Below are 16,611 nucleotides of genomic sequence, written 5' to 3'. Positions count from 1 at the left end.
AATTCTAGATCACTAACGAATAAAGTAGACGAGTTAGAACTTGTCTTACGCATCAACTCTACACCACTAGCAATAATTACCGGATGTTGGAATATTACTACTGAAACAGGCGCTATAAAAGGCTATCAGAACTTCTTCAATACCAGGTGTGACAGAGACGACACACGACGCGGAGGTGGAGTAGGCATCTATTGCCGCGAAGACTTGCCATCCAGACAACTTAACAACTCTTCAGATTCCTGTCATGAGACAATCTGGCTGTGGTGCAGACCGAGAGGGTTACCGAGAACTTACTCGTGTGTCATTCTAGCAGCAGTATACTATCCCGAAGGTGCTCGCAACGGACGTGAATTAATGACGCTTCTGCAGCATCAAATTAACAATTTTTGGAAACAATTCAGTAATCCAGCTTTGATCGTAGCCAGAGAATTTGACTTAACGGACAAAAAGTGGATTTCACGTGTGTTGGATCTAAAACAAGTGGTCGATGTTCCCACTCTTGAAAGTGGGAGCATACTAAACCTCATACTAACGAATCCTGAGGTGTTTTATGAACCACAAGTTTCCCTAGGACAACTCGTTAAGTCAACCACAACGTTCTCTGGTGGAAACCAAAGAGCAGAAATCATATACCGAAACCAAAAAAGGTTAAAATAGTTTACAGACCCCTCAGTAAAAGCTCCTTCCAAGTATTTGACAGGTGGATCGCGAACTTTCACTTCGATCCAATCTATGTTATAACAAATATGGATGAAAAAGTTGAGACACTGTACTTGGTTCTGCAGCAAATGTACCATGAATTTTTTCCAGTTAAAGGAGGCACGATATGTGAGACGATAAGACGGAGATGGATACTAATATAAAAAAATTATCAAAGAACGATGTAAACTCCATGCAGCAGGAGACACACTGAATGCAAATAAGATGAGAAACAAAGTCATTTCAGCCCTCCGAACTTCCCGAAAAAAGAGATGTACGGAAAAAATAGCACAGCTCCTCAAGTCAGATTCTCAGAGGTGGCATGACACGCTAAAACGACTTAGCGGGAAAAGAAAGGAAACGAAGTATGAATTAATAACCCAGACGGTAGTCTAATAAAAGCCTCGGAAGTTAACGAATTCTTTACTCAGATTTGTGCTACCCACCCAACCGTAAGTGACGAACATATGTGTGACATCATTAACAACGGTAGTACAGATGAAATCGTAGAGGTGTCAGAAATGGCAGTTCACTATGCAATCGGACGGCTACGTAACAACTGTGCCTCATGCCCAGGTGAAATCCCCATGAAATTACTGAAAGAGTACACACCTTTCTTAGCCAAGTCTAAGGCATCAGTGATACACCAATGTTTCTTAGAACAATCATTTCCGAAAATGTGTAAAGTTGCATATGTCCGTATCATACGAAAAGTCAAGACACCTCAGTCCTGTAATCAACTGAGATCAATATCGATAACTCTCAACTTATCAAAAGTAGCTGAGGGTTTCATCTACCGTTCTTTGTTACAACGAATCGCTCCTGCGACCGATCCGTACCAATATGGTTGCATACGAGGCAGTTGCATGGCAATATATCTAGTACGAATGTATCACTTAATCGTCAAGTGGTTGGACACTTCTAATAGGGCTGTCGACTTATTTTTGGCGGACTACCGAAAAGCATTCGACCTTATCAAACACAAGACCGCATTAACGAATCTGAAAGAAATGGTAGCATAAAAACAAATACTACTTTTAGTGAGAGAATTTTTACAGGGGAGATGGCAATCAGTTTACCCTTTGTTTGCAGAAGATACCTTCTCTGAGTGGTCAGAACTAGCCTGCGGCTGCCCCCAATGAACGAAATCAGCTACTCTTTCATTTCTTGCCAACATCAACCCAATCCTTACAGAACTTGAAGAGCGTTTCAAGTTCAAGCATGTCTTAAAATCTTGTGGTTGTGTTTCTCCGTAAGTTTAGCAGCAACTATAATAAGATCTTCTATGTGAACACTGTTGATGAGTTTTGATTTGCGTGGCCAAATTGAATATCTCAGTAGCTATATTGCAAAACGGAGAGAATTGGAGCGGATTTTCAATTTATAAACATTTGTAAGAATCTTCCAAAAGAATGCAATGAAGAGGATGTGGATTAGAGCAACAGTGTTGTACAGCGCTGCAAGATAACGGGGATTGAAACGAAACTTAGCAGATACTATGGAACCTATATGGAAGCAGATACTATAAGGAATACTATGGAAGACAGCCGATATGGGGTATTTGATGACTTCTGTTAGGAGATAACGACTATGAGAAAACGGTATTTCCAATGGGAATATCAAGATAAATAATTTGGTCAGATGGGCAGATTTTGAATTCCCAAGTATAATCTCATGAGCAAGTGGGTGTGGCAAGTGGAAGTGACAAGTGTTTAAACAATCGTAACTTATGAACAATAGGGAAATTTTTTTCCAAGACAGTGGAATTCAATTGAGTGGATATTCCGGTCCTATGTCCAAGGGCCGTCTTCAGTACAACACCAGAAAAAAAAAATGTATATATGTAAAGACTTACATTAGAATGTGAAAATTAAAACTAAAAATGTTTTTAAAAAACTTTTAAAAAAATCCCTAGCATCCTTACTTCAACAAATTTCAACCAGGACTGACATAATCGCCAAAAAGGCACCGAGACAAAAGTCTATATATTTCAACATTACCAAAATACACGTTGTGAAACATACGATGAGATGAATATTCATTGAATTTGTTTACAAAATAAAACAGAGATTAGATCATATAAAATATGTGCATCAGCCGTCCTGGCTGAGTGGATTGGTGCGCTAGTTTCAGGATCCTTTGACTGAGAGGGCGGAGGTTCGAACCCTACTGTACCCAACTATTTAGTTTGGGACGGGGTCAGTGGCGTGACTCTGTAAGCTCAGCCAGAGTCGACCCAGCTCTAAATGGGTACCTGGAGAAATCTGGACAGGAAGGGTGTGCGAAAGCACAGGATGGTTGGCCCCCAACCCCCCATTGCACTTCCTGGCTGAAGGGCCAAGAAACGGAGATCAGCACCGCCGGTAGGGACTGTAGAGTCTAATGCCATATTCTTTACCTTTTTTACCTTTATACACAACGGAAATGAAAGGGTTAAATTTTGTACGTTAAAAAAGCATTGTTAATGACATATATATAGTTTCGAGAAGTCGGTAAAATATTTGATGAATAGGAAGTTGGTTAACTTAGCGTTGTTTTATGAATAGTTTTTTTTTCTACTATAATCTTCGTGGTTCCACCAACAATGATGATATGGTGCTAGTCCTGGTGTACTCGTTATCCAAACAAGTTGTTCAATCTCTTGCTTAAATGCTTCAAGTGAGGTATTTTCAACGATTACCTCTGCTGGGACGCTATTATAGGTGGATCATATTATGGTCACACTTACGGATAAAACCAAAATTGCTTACGAGTACAGTGCATTAGAGTAAAGATTGAAGGCATGATTTGTAAAATTAGAAAGGATGGATGCTCATAACTGCAGTTTTTCTATTCAAAAGATGGCATTCATGGCTTGGAAGGATTTAGTGTCAATACAAGCTTTTCAAGTCAATTTTTTGGCATTTGTATTTTTGTAAGTTCAATACAAGCTTACCGATAAAATCAAAGAAAACACATCATTCATAAATTTTTTTTTATGAATCGACAACTGTTGCTGCGGTGTGGATCAGGCTTTGAAATAACCTGAGAGTTAAGGGGACTTAATACCTCAAAGGATCGCCCATATCCATCATAATTTTTTTTTGTGGCCTAACTGTTTGGAACTAATTTGGCGGTCTTGTCATAACTTGTTCTTGCATGGAAAAGAGAGCCAAATGAACGACATAAAAACTAAAATCTGACACCTATTTTCCCAGGATTCTTGGAAAAATCATTTAGATTCGCTCGTTTTGTACCGGAGAGGGGAAAACTCAGTTTTGATGAAACCTACATTGTTAAAAAGTGTGAATTTGGTTTTCGATTAAATAGAGCAGAACTTCTTTTTATAGCTCAGGAAAGGGCAGTCCCTAAAGATATTTTAGTATACCTGCTAGGAAAATACCAAACATCACCCCAAAAGAAATGTAATTGATCAGTTTTACAGCTTTGGGAGTTCCCTGTGGTGCTACTCACTTTGATTGAAAACCGTGCCGACACAGTTTCGATGTCTTTTCAAAAGAATTATGTAGTCAAACCACAAATTATCAATATCTTTCGAGGATAAATTGTTCTCTGGGAGAATTCACTAATGGACCCTTCGTAACTGGGACGGTCAACAGATGTTGAGGCTCACAAAATGGTTTTTAAGGTATCAACTATTCTTAAGCGTTAAAAATCCACGGAACGCTAAAATTTATACAATCCACTACACTCTGAGAACCTTTCCTATTAAAGAGAACTGGTTTGATCAAGTGTGATTAACAGACATTTGGTCACTATTTTATGCTTCGTCAATGTTCTATCAAATCATGCTATTGCATAAATATTCATATCAGACACTCTAAAGAAACCATGTACGTTGAGACACGTCAAACGATTATGGAAATGTAGAAACAGTTATTTGTGGGCAATTCTTAGAAGAAATTTGCACGTAAAATAAGAAATATATCTTATTATTATAAGTACAGATAATTTATTGATTTGTTTCTAATATTGCTGTATTACTTCTTTCTGTTTTCACAACAAATATAGTTTTTGCTATTGCTGTTGCTGATTACTGTCAATTTGCTTAAAACACCTCAAAAAACATCTGGTTTAATAAATTCAGCCAATATTCTCCCGAAGGTTGGGTAGCTTCCCGAGAGTAACTGCAAGTTAAATATGAAGCACAGCTTTTCAAACATATCAGTTGGAAAATTTCCAACTTTTGAACATGTACATTTTTCGCTAATACTTAGTAGTCTAATAAACGTTCTATTTTTAGTTGGTGATGGACTCAAAGAAAGGAAATAATAATAAGTTGGAGATCTACTCAAAACAACAGCTTACCCCTTAGCTATTAGTAATACCCTGGTAATATAGCCTGGTTTGAAGTAGACACACAAGTGTTTTTATATGATATACATAAAGAAAAGATGGTCCTGGATTATTGAGTTTCAGCTGGAAGCATTCAATGTCTATTATTGTTATAAAAAAACGACATTCTTTCCGAATAAAGTTATTAAAATTTGTTAAGTGAGAATTACATTTCAGAAAGGTAAATAGAATATATGTGGATTTTGTGGTCCAGGAAGACTTGTAACACGAACTACAGCCAATTTAATCAAAGGCAATAAAATAGAAGAGGAGGGCTTATGTAGCAGCCAAAAACCAAAAACTCCAAACATAGAAAAATAATCATGCAAAAGTTTATTGTATAAAATTTGTCTCTGGTGGAAACCATAAATTGATACATACAGATGCAAGACTTTCATAAAATTGTCGTTGCCTTTCTTAAAATCTTCTTTCGGTAGAATATCAAATTAGCTCTTTCAGAACAAGAGACAATTAGACATAAGATTATCAAATATTGTTTTATACAATATATTACCTAATAGTAGCCTACATGTACAGAATGTGAAGTGTCCTTTTTCTGCCTTTATGAATCGCATGATTTTCCTTGCCTATAATCTTTTTCGAATCAGAAAGAGTATCCACAAAAACAGTTACTGCGTATACTTGTTGCAATGTTTTCTTTATTTAATTACCTATAACGCTAATTCGTCCAGAAAAAGATAAAAGCAATGTTTAAGAACAAAAAAGTAAACCTCAATTGAAAATCGATTAAAGAAGTGTGTTATATCATTAGCTGATTAAGAGACAATTTTTACATAAAACAGAATTAATTTTTTGCATTAGCTTGAATGTATCATGGAAAGCGCGATAGCGATGCCTCAGTAAAGAGCGATGTGGGTACAGTGTATTATTATTTATTTTTATTATTTTTGTTAAGACGACTTTTTATAGAAGGACTCGTCCTAGAAACTTCAAAAGGGGCTCATTCCATTGTAAATTGAAAGGTTTAGTGCCCCTTTTAATAGCCAAAAGTGATTCAAGGTCAACTAGCCCCTCCCCGACACACAACCATCATTTTCCCAGACACATGCAATCAAAATTTCGAGATAGCCATTTTTTTATCGTAATTGAAAGGTACAGAATAATGTCTTTCAGCATAACACCCCCCTTCCCCTCTCATCTCCACAGCCCTCAGGGCAAGGATTGTAAGTTATGACCTTGGGACATTAAAGCTTTTTTTTTATAGAAAGGGTGGTTGTATAAACCTTATAGGGACTCATTGGATGGGTAATCAGAATTTGTATTGTCATTTTTTTTATAGTTAAAGTGATCAGAGGGCAGCTTCACCCCTCCTCCACACGCACACACGTCGTATTTTTTCGAAATGCATCTGATAAAAATTTTGAGCTAGCTTTTTGTTCGAAAAATAATCCAAAGATCATAGGCAGTGCAATTAAGCTGCCTAAGAAAAGAGTGATGTGGGCACAATGTATTATTTATTATTATTTTTTTTAGATCAGGGCACTTCGTATAGAAGGAATTTTCGTAGAAACCTCCAAAGGGGCTTATTCGATTGAAAATTGCAAGTTCTATTGCTCTTTCTAATAGTGGGAAGTGATTGAAGGGTAGCCAGACCCCCCTCAAATCCATTGTTTACCCAAATACATCTAATGAAACTTTGAGGTAGCCATTTTATTCAGGATAGTTGAAAGGTCCAGCAATCATGCCTTTGAAGATTAGACCCCTCTCCCCGAGAGCTCTCAGGAAAAGGATTGTAAGCTATGGCTCGGGGCATATAAGGTTTTATGGAAAGGATTGTCGCATAAACTTAGGATGGGCTTATTGGATTTCTGAAAGTTCTAGAACCCCTTTCAATAGTCGAAAGTGATTGAAGTGCAACCAGCCCCCCTTCAACCATCATTTCCCCAAACACATCCAATCAACATCCACGTGTGCGCCGCCATTATTTCATTCCCGATATATCTAGTCACGTAAGATTACTTCACGCCCAATAAATCTACCAAGTCACGTAAGAATGCTTTGCATCCAATGTGAGCACCATTATCATGTAACACCCACTTGTTTCTTCCCCTTAGCTACAACCGGGGCTTCCCCACTTGACTCACTGAGTGTAAAATTCCCTACTATGTAACTTCCCGAACCCTACTCACATAACGACCACCTGCACCCTGAAGAAAAAAATCCCTATTACGTAATAGTCAAACAAATCCTTGGATTAAACAAAACCTTTTACGTAACAAGCAAAAGTAAACTTTCCCAATGGCGTTACATGCACCTGCGTCTCTTGGAAAACATTCCCTATGATTTAAAATGCATTTGCAGGCTTTTCAAGATGTCTTGAAAAGCAGAATAGGGGTGTTGTGGAATGGCGGAATATCGGCGTCATGGAAACTTGAACCCCGTCACTACTGATATACCTTCTACCTAATGTTCCTCTAATATGTATCTCTGACGCTCAATACTAATGAAGTACACCAAAGTAAGGTAAAAATTTAATACTTTAGAAACAAATTTGGGCTTTATATTTGCAAATTTGGGGGAAGGGCACCAAGTGTGGCGTGTCTTTATGTCTATTGAGTTTGGTACACATATTCTGCATTTTACGTAGTATGAATGGTTTTGCAACTTCACACTGTCAAAATACTCTACCCCCCACCCCCTTAATGCAAATATATCACCCAAATTGTATGTTTTTGATCTATTCTGTCATTGTTCTTTGTCGTGTCTCATGCTAAGCTGAAAGAAACTAACAAAACAAATCGGTTCTATAATGCGTCAATGAGTGAACAACTTGGGGGCAGGAGGTATATCATATAAGCCCACATTTTTCTTAAAAAGAAAGCTACATTGACTCTTTTAGTTTTACCGGCTAAAATTGGCAAAGAGTATTCTGTAAGATTTTTTGTGTGTATTTAAATTGCCTAAAAACGGACAACACTTTTCTTATGGAATTAAAGAGAAAAGTTGAAACTTGAAACGAGCATAAATTATTGATTCTTAGTCTATGTAATATATTTGTACAAAAAAAATCAAATAAATTGACTCGGAATAACTGTCAATGTTTATTTTCGTTTTAAGTTGCTTGTTTTTTTTTTATTTGAACCAGTTTTACAGATATGTGTTGCAAAAACTGTGAAGCAACAATTTTGCTCATTTTAAGTTTCGGTTAGTTTCCGTATTTCCCGTGAAAATTGACAAAAATTGAATCAATTTATACCACAGGTGGGATCAGACTCTTGCACCTGGAATGAGAAAGCACGTCTCTAACCACAGCGCTGCCCTAAGGTGCTGTTGTAATTTAATCTTCTCATAGTTTATTTACTTACTTTTGACAGAAGGTTTTTAATTACTGATTTACTGACTCAGGTGGGTTGTAACCTTTTGCAGGTTCTACGAATTGTTTACATCAATATAAAATTCAAAACGAAAACAGTATTTTGATATAACAGAGAAATCAGATTGCAAAAAAAAAGAAAGGAGAAATTAAAATCCCCTTTCAGCCTTTTTCTTTCAAAATACATAATAACCTTTTGCCGACCGTAAAAACCACTTCCATCAGAACAGCTTTGTTTTAACAATTGATATTCAGCAAAGCACAAACGAGGCTCTTTCCTATAAAAGGTTTTAGGGGCCAATAGTCCTTCTCTCGTTTTTTGCAATTTCTTTTACTTTTAAGCTTGACTCGACTTGAATTTCGGTTCATTCTAGGATCAATCTATTTATCTATAGCAATATCCGTCGTTTTTATGTTTGATATAAATTTGTTTATTTTATTTACTCTTCATTTTCAGCTTCGTCTTTTCATCGATTGCAATTTCTGCTCGTTTAAGATATAACTTAGTTTTACCCATCATCAATTTTGACATGGCAGTTTACCTGTCTCTGAGAAGCTCATTTTAAAAAAAAATTAAAGGCAGCACACGTCCATTTTAAATGGACACTGTTCGTTTTTATTATTATTAAAAATATTCAATATTAAAAATATTAATATTAAAGATACTAATATTAAATAATATTAATATTAAAAACTAGCTGTTGGGGTGGCGCTTCGCACCCCAACACCTAGTTGGTGGGGGCGCTTCGCGCCCCCCAAGCCCCCCCCCGCGCGCGTAAGTCGTTACGCGCCATATTAGTTACGCGCCATTGCGTCATTTATATTCCCTGTGTCCCGGTCGTCATTTGTGTCCCGGTGCTTTGTTGATGGTGATTGCTAGTCGAACATTCCTTGTGTCCCGGTCGCTTTCTCTTTGAGTGTCCCGGTCGTCATTTATATTCCCTATGTCCCGGTCGTCATTTGTGTCCGGATGTCCCGATCTGTAATTTCGTCAGTCGACAAACATGACGTCAGTCGACACACAAACATGACGTCACTCGACACACAGACAACTCATTTTTATATATATAGATATTAATATTAAAAATATTTGTTGAGTTGTTTCCATTTTTCTGATTAAGAATATAAATGCTGAATTTTAATTTACATTTTGGACACCATTTGATAACCAGTCGAAATTTTCCTCTGTATAGGGCAAAAGTCATCCTGACTCCCATTATGTAGAAATTTTTGAACATACGCGTATCTTTAATAAGTCATTCTAAACAACATCATTTAAAATCATTTTTAATCATTTAAGAAGATAATTAATTTTTAGAAGAGAATTTAAAGGGCAACTGAAAACTGCACAAATTGCTGGTCCACTTGCCTTTCTCTTTACAAAGAGGTTCGTCTTCGAGTAAACTCGGCGGGGATGGGGTCATTCCTCCTATCTTTCACCTTTCACAGACATAAAAAATCAATTGTGGAAATATTTCGAGTTCCAAAGTGCTTAAAACGCTCATAATTAGATACTGCTCTTTTCAGAAAGGAATTGGAGCAAGAATTGAATTGAAGCTTTCTGAAAAGAAAGCTTCCTTTCTTTTCAGAAAGGAAGGGAGCTTGGAATTGGAGCAGGCTTGAAAGTGAACTTTATTTTAGGGCTCAAACATTCTGTTGTTTAAAATGATTATTAAATGATAAGAGTTGTTTCCATTTTACTGATTAAGAAATAAAATGCGGAATTATAATTTAGAGTTTGGACACCATTTGAGAACCCAGTCGAAATTTTCCTCTCTATAGGGCAAAAGAAGGCTCAAAGAGTGGCTCGGCTGTTGATCACGTTTTTGGAATTAGCCTAGAGCGTTAAATTTTCGCTCCGGAAAATGTTGACAGTTAGAGACAGGTTTGAAAATGTCGGGTGCAATGCATATAGGATTTCTCCTGACTCCAGTCCTGTAGAAATTTTTGAACATACACGTATCTTTAATAAGTCATTCTATTAATAGAATTTGTACCCCTTCTTTTCAGTTAAATGTCTGCTTTGTTAAATACATGTATGTCAAGGTTACTTACAAAAACAAAATTCTACTTATTATCTGAAACAAAAGAGACCTTGTCAATGTATGTAGCCAGATCTGTTTCGTTAATTTTTTGCTCACTTAGTATACACCCTTTCGCAGAAGACACATAAGCTTTTTTTTCAATATTCACTTCCGCGTTAATGTTAAATGTTAAAAATTCAATGTAGATTCATGAAAAGAAGATATTCCATACCAACTGTAAAAAAACATCAATCGGAAAAATCGAATTCTTTCGCAAACTGGACAGAAAAATACCCAGTTTGGTGAAAAAGACGTCACTTTTGATAATTCGATAATATCAAAATTGACACGTTGCATATATAAAGCCTAAACCTTCAAATCATTGCAACGATAGTTGCAACTGTGTAAAGAGCATCCCACGGCACATAGTAACTGGAACTTAAAAAAAAAAGAACTGTATAGTGAGAAAATTGTCATTCGAAGATGAATTAGGAATATTAATCATCATTGCGGTTAAACTTAATAGCAACAGTTATTTTGGAAAAGAAATTTATGGGAATTTCAAATCAGAGCTTGAAATCTTCGGAAACGGAAACAACACCTATCCAATCATCATGGCCAAAGATCTATATAAGTGTATTACAATTCTTCACCTTGAAAATTAAGAACCATCACTTTTTAGAATAAGTAACACTGATGTCTTCCTTTTTTCCACTATGGCTATGAGGCTGCCACGACATCGCAGAAATATGTTCAGTTCCACGTTTAAAAGTTACTGCTCGTTGATATTTACATTTTATAGAATCCTCTCAATAATACTGTCTGTAAATGGCGTAGCCCATATCGCACTGAAAACGATATTGTTTTTTGCGCCATATCTCAAGTGGAAAGACAAGGAAGCGTAAAAAGTATATCATTACAGATTCTACTTACCAAACTCCTTGACAACATGCTTACCATCCCTGCTCTTGTATATTCCTCCTTCCATCCCTCTTAGTAAAACTCAGAAATAGTCTGCTGACTGACGAAACTGGTAGGCTACTGCACTGCAGCATCGTAGAGGGTTGTCTCCAAAGCCAATAATTATATTTAGCTAATTTTGAAAACACATCTGGATAACACCATCGTAAAATCCCATATGACACCAAAAAGGAAGCTTTTGATTCCACACATGGAGTTGAAAAAATGGGGAACATAAAAAGGGCACTGTAATAATCTGCAGAGTCAAAAACCGTTTCCAGGGGCTTTTATACCCCTTGCAAAAACGAACAAAATGAAGCAAAAACGAGGCGGACATGGATGCCGCAGTGAGTTCTGGCTCACTATCCTTGACTGTTGGCTTAGAAATCACCCTTCCAGTTCCCTTAGCGATTAGATATTCAAAAATAAGGCTTGAAAAAGAGCTGCCCAAAGAAGAAATATTTTTACTCAAATTCAAAGCTTGTTAAGGAAATATTGTTTTAAAAATAAAAAAAAAAAAAAATATTCAAGAAAATTGAAAATTTACATTAAACCAAAGACAAGCAAAAATAATACCATAAATAATCAAGAGCAACCCAAAACGAGCAGACATTACCAGAAATAGAAGAAGGCCACCTGTTACCGCCCCTAGGATTTCTAAAGGCAACATCGTTTTACGCAGCTTGCCGAAAACCATTTTAATTTCTCCATGTTAACCGAGATTGCTATGAATAATTAATAAGAGTAGACTGAATGCTAATGATTTTAATTCCTGCAAGTTTGGGGTGTGTTCGATTTAATAATGGCACGAAGCAGGATATATTAAAGTATATTTTGTTTTCAATAAAGCGCAAATGATGCTTTGGTCTCAATAAGGATTGAAAGGCTTTATTTCTAGTTTATTGCTGTTGTTTTAGTTCATTTTAGTTTATATTATTTTATTCATTTTGATCCCTGTTCATGAGTAGTATCCCCTTAACAATTTTGAAGGCAGCCATGGGAGTATACAAAAGGAGCTACTAGCCCCTCAAGACGTTATTTCGCGCATCTGGGTCTTACGCAATAATATAGTGCATCTATAACGGTATAGTTTACCTTCGCAATAATGAATGTTTTCTTCAGGGTTCAGGTTGCATGTTGCGTAAAAGAGAGTGGTATTTTTCTTTGGTTGGTATGTTATAGCTTCTGTGTACTTTTTGTTGTTACGTAATGGAACCTGCTAGAGTTCGCTAGTCAAATTGGGACTCCCAAGTTGTAATAAAAATGGAGACACAGACGTGGGTATTACGCAATGACGGTGCGCACGTGGGTGTTACGTAATGGCAGTACACACGTGGGGTTTTGCGCAATGAGATTTAAATGTGGGTTGTTGCATAGCATTTGTTCTTCAGGATTTAATTTTTCTTCAGGATTTTATTTTCTTTCAAGATTTTTTTTTTAAGGGTCCCTTATAATCTAAAGATTTGTTGTCCACAAAAGGATTTGAAAGGGAGTCCCCCTCAATGAGATGAAGCGCTCGACAGATGGACTATAAAAATGTTTCTAATGCTATTGGACTGTCTGTATGTGTTTGAATTATCCTCAGTGTGTTTTTGTCTCGATCTCCGTGTCTGGTTGTCTGGCAGTGTCTGCCAGTGAGCCTAAATTTTGTGTGGTTGTGTGTGTGTTTGTTTTTTCATCTGTGTGTTTTCGTCTCTCTCTCTGTCTCCATGCCTTTGCGTCTAATTTTTTGTGGTTTTATGTCTGTGCGTGTTCTCCCCCTGTGTGTTTTGTCGCTCTCTCCGTGCTGATGTGTTTGACTGTGTCTTTGCGTGTGAGTCGGACTTTGTGTTGGTTGTTTATGTTTCTGTTTACCTGTGTGTATCACTTTGTGTGGTTGTGTGTGTATGTGTTTTTCCCTCTGTGTGTTTTGTCTCTCTGTCCGTGCCTTTGTTAGACTGATTGTGTGCCTGTGTGTCTGATGTTTGGTTTTGTGTGTGTGTGTTTTGTCCCTTTATGTGTATTTGTCTCTATGTGTACACTCCTGTGTGTGACTGTGTGTTTGTCTGTCTACCTAACTTTTGTGTGGCTGTGTGTTCGTATGTGTTCCCTCTGTGTATTTTGTCTCTATCTTGTGCCCTTGTGTCTCTATGTGTGTCTGTGCTTGTCTTCTTGACTTTGTGTGGTTGTGTGTTTGAGTCTTTTCCCCTCTGTGTGTTTTGTCTCTCTTTTTCTTTTCCTGTATGTCCAACTTTGTTTGGATGTGTTTGCGTGAATGTGATTTTCCTTCGGAGTGTTTCCTGTTTCTTTTTCCGTGCCTGTGTCTGACTTTGTGCATGTGCCTGCATTTTTGACTGTATGTTATTTTTTGTGTTTTTTCCCACTGTGTATTTTTGTCTCTCTCTTTCTCTCTCTCTCTCTCACACTCTCTCTCTCTGTCTCTACCTTCCTGTTTGTTTGACAGTGTGTGTTCCTATGCGTCTGACTTTGTTTGTTTTTGAGTGCGTTACTTTTTGTATGTTTTTTTCTCCCTCTCCGTGCCTGACTGTCTGACTCTGTGTGGTTGTGTATGTGTGTGTATGTTTCTCTCTGTGTGTATTTTTATCATGCCTTTGTATCTGAATGTGTGTGTGTGTCTGAGTTTCTTACTTTGTGTGCTTGTGTGAGTGTGTTATTTAGTGTGTAAGTGATTTTTCCTCTGTGTTGTTTTTTCTCTCTCTCCCTGCATGTGTGTCTAACTGTGTGTGCCATTGTGTCTGACTTTGTTTGGTTATGTTTGTGTGTTTTTCCCTCTGCGCGTTTTGTCTCTCCTTGCCTGTTTTTCTGACTCTGTGTGTGTGTGCCTGTGTATATGACTCTGTGTGTGTGTGTGTTTATCTTTGTATTTTGTCTCACTTTCCGTGCCATATGTCTAACTGAATGTGTGCCTGTGTGTCCGATTTTGTGTCGTTGTGTGTGCGTACTTGTCTCTCTCTGTGTTTTTTGTCTCTCTTTCCTTGCCTTTGTCAGACTGTTTGTGATGCTGTGTGTCTGACTTTGAGTGTGTTTTGTCCCCCTTTGTGTATTTGTCTCTATTTCTACACTCTGGTGTTTGAGTGTGTATTTACCCGTCTTTCTCACTTTGTGTGGTTATGTAAGTGTGTTTTTTCTGTGTGTTTTTTGTCTCTCTCTTGTGCCCTTGTGTCTGATTGTGTGTCTTTGCCTGTCTGCTTCGCTTTGTGTGGTTGTGGTTGCAGTGTTTTTCCCTTTGTGTTTCTTCTCTCTCTCTCTCTCTCTCTCCGTACCTGTGTGTCTGACTTTATTTGGTTGTATTTGCGTGTGTTTGATTTCCCTTGCTTGTTTTTCTTGTCTCTCAGTCCATGCCTGTGTGTCTGACTGTGTGTGTGCCTGTGTGTCTGAATTTGTGTTGTTGTGTGTGTGTATTTTCCCCATATGTGTATTTGTCTCTCTTTCTCTTCGTGCCTTTTTTTCTGACAGTGTGTGTACCTGTGTGTCAGGCTTTGCTTGGTTGTGCGTCTGTTTGTGTGTCTTTTTCTGTCTTTCTTTGTTTCTCTCTCTGTACCAGTGTGTCTGACTGTGTTTGTGCCAGTTTGTCTGACTTTGTGTAATTTTGTGTATGTGTTCGATTTTCCCCCTGTGTGTTTTTGCCTTTCTATCCGTGCCTGTTTGTCTGACTGTGTTTTTGCCTGTGTTTCTGACTGTGTGGTTGTTTGTGTGTTTTATCCCTTTGTGTGTTTTTGCATTTCAGTTCGTCCCTGTGTGTCTGAGTGTGTATGCCTGTGTGTCAGACTTTATTTAGTTGTTTTTCATCGATTGTGTTTTTTCCTCTGTGTGTTTTTGTGTCTCCCCCCATGCCTGTGTGTCTAATTATGTGTTTCTGACTTTGTGTGGTTGTGCGTCTGCATCTTTTTTCCTCTGTGTGTTTTGTCTCTCTCTCCGTGTCTTTGTGTCTGAATGCTTGTGCCCGTGTGTCTTACTTTGTTTGGTTGTGTATGTGTTGTTCTCTCTGTGTTTTTTTCTCTCTCGCCGCACCTGTATGTCTATTTTCGTCTGGTTTTGCGAGTGTGTGTTTTGTCTCTTTCAGTGCTTGTGTGTGCGACTGTGAGTGTCTCTGTGTTTGACTTTGTGTGATTGTGTTTCAATATTTTTCTATGTGTGTTTTTGTCTCTCTCTCTCTTTCCATACCTGTATGTCTGACAATATGTGTGCCTATATGTCTGACGAAATGTGGGTGTAAAAGTGTGTTTCTCTCTCTGTGTGTGTTTTCCTCTCTCTCTGTGCCTGTGTCTGACTTTGTGTGATTTTATATGTGTGTGCTTTTCACTTTGTGTGTTTTATATTTCTCTCTCTCTACGCCTGCGTCTCTGGCTGTGTGTGTGGTTGTGTGTCTTGCTTTGTGTGGTTGTCTGAGTGCGCTTTTTTACTTTTGTGTTTTTGTATCTCTCTCTGTGCCTGTTTGACTCCATGTGTCTGTTTGTATAACTGTGTGGTTATGTGTGTGCTTTTCCCCCTCAACTTGTATTTGTTTTTCTGTGCCTGTGTGTCTGACTTTGTGTGTACATTTGTGTCTGTTTCTTGTCTGGATGTGTCTGTTTGTGTTTATTTTCGTTCCTTGTGTTTTGTCTCTTTCTCTGTACCTCTGTGCCTTACTGTGTGTGAGCCTGTGTGTCTGACTTTGTGTGGTTGTGTTCGAGTCTGTGCATTTGTGCGTATTTGCTCTTCGTGTGTTTTTGTCTCTCTTTCCATCCTTGTGTGTCTGACTGTATTTGTGAGTGTATGTCTGACTTCATGTGGCTGTGAAAGTGTGTTTATCCCTTATTGTGTTTTTCCTCTCTCTCTGTGCCTCTGTATCTGACTGTGAGTTTGCCTGGGTGTCTGACTTTGTGTGGTTATGTTTGTGCGTGCTTTTCCCTTTGTGTGTTTGTCTTTCTCTCTCTCAACGCCTGCGTGTCTGACTGTATATGAGCCTGTGTGTCTCGCTTTGTTTGGTTGATTGAGTGTGTGGTTTGACTCTTTTTATTTATTTCTGTATCGCTCCCCGTGTCTGTTTGTCTTACTGTGCAGTTATGTGTGTGCTTTTCCCCCCAATTTGTTTTGTCTTTCTGTGCCCGTGTGTCTGATTGTGTGTGCTTATTTTGTCCGATTTTGTGGGATGGTATGTGTAAGTTTCCCTCTGTATATTTTTGAATCTTTCTCCGTGCTTGTGTGTGTACGTTTGGGCCTTAGTTTGTAAGTTTGTTTTTTGTGTGTTTTCCCGCTTTGCGCTTTTGTCTCTATTTG

The 16,611-nt window shown here is 37.8% G+C and overlaps 1 protein-coding gene across 3 annotated transcripts in view; it reads left to right on the top strand.

The window, feature by feature from the left end:
* The window catches only part of LOC136039847 (calcium-transporting ATPase sarcoplasmic/endoplasmic reticulum type), a 79,259-nt gene extending 74,066 nt beyond the window's left edge, over window positions 1–5,193 (top strand). For all 3 annotated transcript variants that reach the window (XM_065723774.1, XM_065723777.1, XM_065723775.1), the window contains one exon: window positions 4,943–5,193. In XM_065723774.1, the coding sequence (XP_065579846.1) occupies window positions 4,943–4,971 (29 nt within the window). In that variant the 3' untranslated portion in view covers window positions 4,972–5,193. The remainder of the gene's footprint in view (window positions 1–4,942) is intronic.
* The last annotated feature ends 11,418 nt before the right edge of the window (window positions 5,194–16,611 follow it).

This window comes from Artemia franciscana, chromosome 20, assembly GCF_032884065.1.
Source record: "Artemia franciscana chromosome 20, ASM3288406v1, whole genome shotgun sequence".
NCBI classification, from domain to species: Eukaryota; Metazoa; Arthropoda; class Branchiopoda; order Anostraca; family Artemiidae; genus Artemia; species Artemia franciscana.
Note: the sequence above shows the minus strand (reverse complement) of the source record. Positions and strands in the feature narration are given on the sequence as shown.